The sequence below is a fragment of the Gavialis gangeticus genome, unplaced genomic scaffold, assembly GCF_001723915.1.
Source record: "Gavialis gangeticus isolate Ggan-Ray unplaced genomic scaffold, GavGan_comp1, whole genome shotgun sequence".
NCBI lineage: Eukaryota > Metazoa > Chordata > Crocodylia > Gavialidae > Gavialis > Gavialis gangeticus.
The window spans coordinates 51,207,808-51,215,385 of NW_017729034.1; the positions used below are offsets into that span (position 1 = coordinate 51,207,808).

A 7,578-nucleotide genomic window follows, 5' to 3' on the forward strand; every position below is an offset into this window, starting at 1 on the left:
CTTTCTGATGTACATCAGGGCTGGCTAGTTGGTTAGTTAACCCACAAGGGGTTAACATAGGCTGTGGGCTCCCACCCACCTGTCACTCCCCTCATTACTCCTGCTGCTGCAGTAGTCAGGGTCTCTGGACATCCCCTCCCTCCCATGGTTTTTCCCTTCTACCCGTGTCCCTGGGGCAAGGCATCGTGAAAGGGGCTGGGCTGCCTGCATACAACAGGGGGGAGCCAAGCTATGTGCATGGAAAGGGTGGGGGTGGGCTGCTTGCGCAATGTATGATGTGGGGAGGGAAGGGAGGGCTTGCTAAATTGTATTAGTGAGCTGAAACTGTCAGTCCTGCTTCCAAAAAAAAATAGCTAGAATTAACGATATGACTTCAATTCAATGTTGTTAGATGTGCAAACTAATAATTTTTCCAGGCTTATAAAATACTGAATTACTGCTTCAAAATAAATTAAATGTAAACTTTAAAACTGCTGTAGGCTTATGGCATTTTTGTCTTCTCTTAATGTCTCATCCCTGGATCAAAATAGTAAATTTTTGTCAAAATAATGTTTGCGATAAAAGCACCAGTGCAACCTTAACTATGAAGTCACTGTTCATGTACAGTGGGGAATAAACTTCGGCTACAACTATATGAAATAAAAACAACTGTATGATAAGAACAACTTAGTCAGTATATACAAGATAAGCATTCTTTGCTTCCATTCCTCATCTCCTCATTTATAACAATTTCAAATTATATGTAATCTAAATCATAAAAAGTTAGGGTTAGAAGGAACCTCAGGAAGTCATCTAGTCCAACCCCCTGCTCAGCCAGGGCTCTGTCAAGCTGGGCCTTAAACCTCCAAGGACGGAGATTCCGCCACCTCTCTAGGTAACCCATTCCAGTGCTTCATCGCCCCCCTAGTGTGAGTTTTTCCTGATATATCCAACCTAAACTTTCCTTGCTGCCACTTGAGACCATTGCTCCTTGTTTGTCATATGCCACCACTAAGAACAGTCGGTTCCTCTTTGGAACAACCCTTCAGGTACTTGAAAGCTGCTATCGAATCCCCACCTCAGTTTTTTTTGTAGATTAAATAAGCCAAGTTCCCTCAGCCTCTCCCACCTACATCACGTACCCCAGCTCCCAAACCATTTTTGTTCCCCTCTGCTGGACTCTCTCTGACTTGACCACATCCTTTCTGTAGTGGGGGGCCCAAAATTGGACACCAGTACTCTAGTACTGTGAGTAATCATATGGCTCTTTTACATGTGGTCTCACCAGTGCGGAATAGAGGAGAATAAGTACTTCCCTCAATCTGTTGGCAATGCTGCTACTAATGCAACTGTATGCTGTTAGCTTTCTTGGCAACAAGGGCACACTGACTCATTCAGCTTATGGTCCACTGTAACCCCCAGGTCCTTTTCTACAGAGCTGCTGCTTGGTCCCAAGCCTGTAGCAGTGCACTGGATTCTTCCATCCTAAGTGAATGACTTTGCACTTGTCCTTGTTGAATCTCATGAGCTATCTTTTGGCCCAGTCTTCTGATTTGTCTAGGTCACTCTGAATACTAGCCCTACCCACCAGCATATCTACTACTCCCCCCAGCTTGGTGTCATCCATGAGCTTGCTGAGGGTGTACTTCATCTCATCGTCAAGATCATTAATGAATATATTAAACAGAACTGGCCCCAGGACCAACCCTGGGATACTCCACTTAATACCAGATGCCAACTAGACACTGACCCACTGAACCCAATGCTCCAGGCAGCTTTCTATCCACCCTACAGTCCATTCACCCAACCCATGCTTCCTTAGCTTTCTTGTAAGAATGCTGTGGAAGACTGTATCGAAAGCCTTGCTAAAGTTAAGGTATATCACGTTCCCTGCTTTCCCTGCATCCACAGTGGCAGTCATCTCATCATAGAAGGCAATCAGGTTGGTCAGTGATGATTTGCCCTTGGTGAATCCATGCTGACTGTTCCTGATTGCTTTCTACTCCTCCAGGTGCTTAGAAAAAGATTTCTTAAGGACCTGCTCCATGATTTTTCCAGGGACTGAGGTGAGGTGGTTTGTAGTTCCCTGCATTCTCCATCTTCCCCTTCTTAAAGATGAGCACTATATATGCGCCTTTTCAATTGTCTGGGATCTCCCCTGATTTGCCATGAGTTTCCGAAGATAATGGTTAGCAACTCTGCAATCTGCAGTTAGCCAACACCCTCAGCCCCTCTGATGGATTGCATCTGGTCCCATGGACTTGTATGTGTCCAACTGTACATGTCCAGCTTTTCTAAATAGTCCCTAACCTGTTCTTTCACTGAGGGCTTCACCTTCTTTCACCTTCTCCCCAAATGGTGCTGCCCAATGCAGTAGTCTGAGACCTGACCTGGCCAGTGAAGAACAAGGTAAAGAAGGCATTAAGTACTTCAGCCTTTTCTTTCTCATCTGTCACTAGGTTGCCTCCCCCATTCAGTAAGGAATCTACACTTTCCCTGACCTTCCTCTTGTTGCTAAGATACTTGTAGAAATCCTTTTTATCATCTTTCAGGTCCCTCACTAGCTGCAACTCCAGTTGTGCTTTGGCTTCCCTGTTTTCATGCCCAGGCAGTATTTTTATACTTCTCCATAGTCATCTATCCAAGCTTCCACTTCTTGTACGCTTCCTTATTGTGTTTAAGATCACCAAAGAGTTCTCTGCTAAGGCAAGGTGGTCACCTCCCGTACCTGCTATTCTTCCAGCACAATGGGATTATTTGTCTCAGTAAGGTTTCTTTTAATGTACAACGAGCTTTCCTGGACTCCGTTTCCCCCTCAGGCTGGCCTCGCAGGGGATCCTGCCCATTGGTTCCCTGAGTTAATCAGGTTACTTTTCTGAATCTAGGCTCCATGCTCTGCTACTCTCCTCCTTTCTTTCTCTTGTCAAGATCCTGAACTCAGTCATCTCGTGGTCACTGCTGGCCAAGTTGCCATCCTCTTCTTCATCCCACACTAGTTCTTCTGTGTTTATGAACAGCAGGTCAAGAAGAGCGCAGCCCCTAGTTGGTGTCTCCAACACTCGCATCAGCAAGTTGTCTCCAGTGCTCTCCAAAATCTTCCCAAATTGCCTTTGCACTGTTTTATTGCCCTCCAGGCATGTCGGTGATTGAAGTCCCCCATGAAAACCAGGGCCTGTGATCTGGAAATTTCTGCTAGCTGTCTGAAGGAAGTCTCATCTACCTCCATCCTCCTGGTCTGGTGGTCTATAGCAGATGCCTACCACAACATCACCCTTTGTTGCTGTCTCCTATTACCTTAACCCAGAGATGTTCAACAGGCATTGAGCAATCATACTGCTCTTTTGCATACAGTGCAACTCCTCTTCTCCCCTTCTCTGTCCTTCCTGAACAGTTTGTACCCATCCATGACAGTACTCCAGTCATGCGAGCTATCACACCAAGTATCTGTTATTCCAGTTACATGACAGTTCCTTGACTGTGTAAGGACCATTTCTTCCTGCCTGTTTCTCAGGTTCCCTGTGGTCGTGTACTGACACCAGAAGTAACTACTGATTGCCCTACTTTCTTAGTAAGAATGAGAAGACTTCCTCTGTTGCTGCCGCCTCCTTGTGCTTCCTCCAGGTCTCCTGCTTCCCCCCTTACTTCAGGGCTTTCATCTCCCTCCCCCTGCAAACCCTGGTTTAAAGCTCTCCTCACCAGGTTAGCAAGCCTGTCTGCAGAGATGCTTTTTCCTCTCATTAGGTGGATCTTGTGTCTTCCTAGCGTTCCTTCTTGGAACAACATTTACATGGTCAAAGAAGCCGAATCCCTGCTAGCAATACCACCTGCACAGCCATGCATTGATATACATGGCATGCATAATACATTTTTATTTATATGTAGTGTTTAATGCTTAGCTCAGGAATGGCATTACAAATTGGCTCTTCACATATTATTTATTTGCTAGACTGAGGGTTGACTGTCAAAACAGTGACAAGCCTTTCACTTGCAGGATTATAAGATGCTACAGTCTCTTAAGTATCATATAAATGCTAACCATGTCATGCTTTCCCTCATATGCGGTCTACCATCTTCTGGCATTTGCTCTAACAATGTTTTTTAAAACCTGGCTATATTAGGGGTTTTATTTCCGTTGGACATAATTGAAGGGATGAGACATAACAGAGCACAACTTCTAGAATTTGCCATTTGCTTCTGATTATTGCATGACTTGCATGGTTATTTAAGATGAATTCTCATCTTTGAAACAAAAGAAAAACCGTCCTGTGCTGTGAGAATGAAGACCATGAATACAGCAATTAAATTGTTTTAAGCTATATCTAAACTGAATATTCTGCTTTATTATTAAAATGTGAATTTTTATGCCAAAGGAATATGTTCTGTCTTATAGCTGACTTTTAATGTGTGGGTTAAGAGGAAAATTGAGACTCTTATGATTTAAAAAAAAAAAGAGTCCATTTTGCATATCTGTCAGATGGTGAAAAAGAATTGTAGTGCTTCTAGGGAAGGCATTATCTCTAATGCAAAATAGATGTTAAGAATTTTCTTTTTGTTTACTTTCTTAGGAGGTATTGCTTCCAAGGTTAGTGTGCCACAGTTAATGGGCTCTCAGGAACGGCGTTGCAAAAGCCTACCTGCATCTCCTACTTCCTCACCACAAATGCATCCAAAAAGGCTAACTGGGAGTTTGGGCAAGAATATTGATCACCTGCAGGAAGCTGGAGGAGGAAGGACTAATCTACAGGAAAAAATCACTTTAATGGAAAGTTCTGAAACCTTAAAAAGGGTGCAGGAGGAACTTTTTATCAGCAGCTGTGAGTCTGCGAAAACAGTTTGTGATTCAGAGTTAACATCTGCTGAAATATTTGTTGACATTCCAAAAGAAGAAGAACTGTCTGCTAATGCACCTGACAGCAAAGAAGCTAATGCAGATCTGAAACCTAATGAGGATGGTGGTGATACTGAATCAACATTGCGCCGTCCTGACCATCTGAAGGGGCTGCCTTCATTTCAGAAAAGTCAAAATAATTTCCCAGGCTTGGGTTTAGCATTTTCTGCTCATAGTGGGCCATCAACCATGTCTCGCTGGCCGAGCCTGACAGACAAGAATGTGCCTCCTGAAGACTGGGAAGGTCTTAACTTTTCTTCAGTCAGTGAGCAGACCCTTAAAAAATCTGAAAGCCTTGATGATAGGTATGCATATCATATTAGAAAATGAGTAGACTTAACATTGAAAAAATATTCTTTGTACTGTAACTTCTGCAATAGCATTAAATGCTTTTAGTGGATGTTCTCCAAATATTTGGTGGATGCCAGGATGGACATTGAATAGGTGATAGATCACTACAGATGTCTGGTTCAATGCTCTCCTTCTATAGCATACACTTTTGCCACTGTCAGAGAGCGAATACTAAGCTAGAAGGATCATTGGTCTGATGCAGTATGACACTTCTTATGGTCTTAAGTTTGTCTGAAAAGAAGTCTAGCAGATATCGTATATATTATGTTTTAAACTATCAGTAGTCTGTCAGATTACTTGTAATACAAATTGTGCTTTATTTTGCTTGCGTATCCTTAAGGCAGTAATTCTCAACCAGGCTGAAAGCTAAGAGCTGGCATTTTCTGAAGTGTGCCTTGAGTCTTATGAGGTTGAGAACAACTGGCTTAAGGTCTAGAATTGTCTGTGTTTACAGGGTACCCAACACAATTGGGCCCTGAACTCATTTGATGCCTTGAGGCACTATTATCATAGCAGTCTGCTCATATTGCCCTCCACTGATTTTATATAGGCAAAGCAGTGCTGCAAGAAATAGAATGAGAGAACAGTAGTGAGGGGATTGTGGGGAAATGCCTTTTGTTAGTCATCAGCCAGTGTTGTCGTAGGAACAGGCTAGTATTTACAGCAGTGGGAAATTCAATAACTGTAGCAGTAACACACACTTCTCTGTTTTCAGGTCCACAGAAGATTTTCTTGTGCTTATATGTTGTGGTTTATATGACCTCTTGCGTGGAGTACTTTTAATCCTGCCTGATATCATGCTAGAAGATGTGATGGACAAATTTATTCAGCCTGATACTCTTATAGTTCTTGTGAACCATCCATCACCTCTCATACAACAAGGAGTCATTAAAGTAGGAATACATAAAATTTTAAAGTTCTAAAGCTAAGACTATTACAAACGACCTCATTTGTGCAAATATAACTTTGAACTAAGTTGTTCTTTAATATTCACATTTTTAGAAATAAGTCTTATTTTTGCTTTAATCCTCTAAATGTATACACTATAAAAATGGAGTTGATTTGCATCTAAACTTTTAAGAAATTTTTTGGAGAAGAAATTTAATGTTTTCTATATACATCAATCATTAATAGAGAGTCTAAGTCTACATTATGTACTTTAGTTAAAGTTAGGGATAACAAAACAAATACAAGACCATCATGATGGGAATAAAAGAAACTTGTAAAATGTGATCAGCATTATAGGAAAATGATCATCCTTCAATCTGCTTAGTGCATAAAAATATTTATAAAAATTGCTAGCGAAACTCTCATATTTCTTTGGGTATTCATTACCAATCTGTCAGTCATGAACTGCTTTTTCACCTGGACTTCCCATTAAAGTGAACCAGGCTGTTTCCTGAGCATGAAATTCAAGATTCAAGCTAACTTCAGTAGTTTTATTCTAATTATGAAGGAGAACTTTGTGCTTAAGGCACGTCTAGGGTAGTATTTGCTTTACATTTGTGAAGGGAGATTTGAGAGGAGATTTAAAAAGTAGCAACACTACAAAAAAATCAAATCGTAACAATGTAGATATAAATTTTTAATCTAAAATAGACTCTCTTTTTTTTTTTTTTAAAGCCAGCTTTTCATTTACCTGATGAATCTTTTATTTTGTGTTCCTTACAATAGGTGATGCTATAGTGTAAACTCCTAAAATAAAGTTTTTGCTCTTGAATGTAATGAAATCAGTGGAAATTGCAAGCCCAGTTGGAAGAATTTGACCATTAATTTGGAGTCTGAAAAGACTCTGAAGTTTGACTTTCTTTCCCAAGCAGTACAATAGAGGAACTTTTTAACTTCCAAGAAAATAAATCGCCCAAATATTTAATCTTGAATCAAAACTATGTATTTCTCTCTCTAGTTTTTAGATGCATATTTCAACAGAGCAACTAGGGAACAAAAGGAGAAGTTCTTAAAGAATCGTGGCTTCTCTTTGCTAGCCAACCAATTGTATCTTCACCAAGGAACTCAAGAGGTTGTTGAGTGCTTTTTGGAAATGCTCTTTGGCCGTTCTCTTGGCCTGGATGAAGAGTAAGTACTGTCTTCTAAAAACATTCAATAAATATGCAGCTTTTTCTTTAAGAAAAGATTAAGTTGTCTGTATGGTAAGGACATAATTGCTTTTGGGAAGTTCCCCTACCTCCCCTTAACCCCCAGTAACAGACAGCTCTGCAAACAGCACATTACGAAAATGTTATAAAAATATTTGCCTGCAAGTTGAATTATTTTCTTTAAAGTTTCAATAACTTCATTTTAATTAAAAAAAAAATGGTAAAAGGGTTGCACTGTATTTACTGAAATTGTAGGCTACTGTA

The 7,578-nt window shown here is 40.9% G+C and overlaps 1 protein-coding gene across 5 annotated transcripts in view; it reads left to right on the forward strand.

Annotated features, from left to right (window-relative positions):
* LYST (lysosomal trafficking regulator) overlaps positions 1 to 7,578 on the forward strand; it is a 167,272-nt gene that overhangs the window by 86,751 nt on the left and 72,943 nt on the right. For all 5 annotated transcript variants that reach the window (XM_019527155.1, XM_019527154.1, XM_019527153.1 and 2 more), the window contains exons 22-24: positions 4,545 to 5,172; positions 5,934 to 6,111; positions 7,125 to 7,294. In XM_019527155.1, the coding sequence (XP_019382700.1) occupies positions 4,545 to 5,172; positions 5,934 to 6,111; positions 7,125 to 7,294 (976 nt within the window). The remainder of the gene's footprint in view (positions 1 to 4,544; positions 5,173 to 5,933; positions 6,112 to 7,124; positions 7,295 to 7,578) is intronic.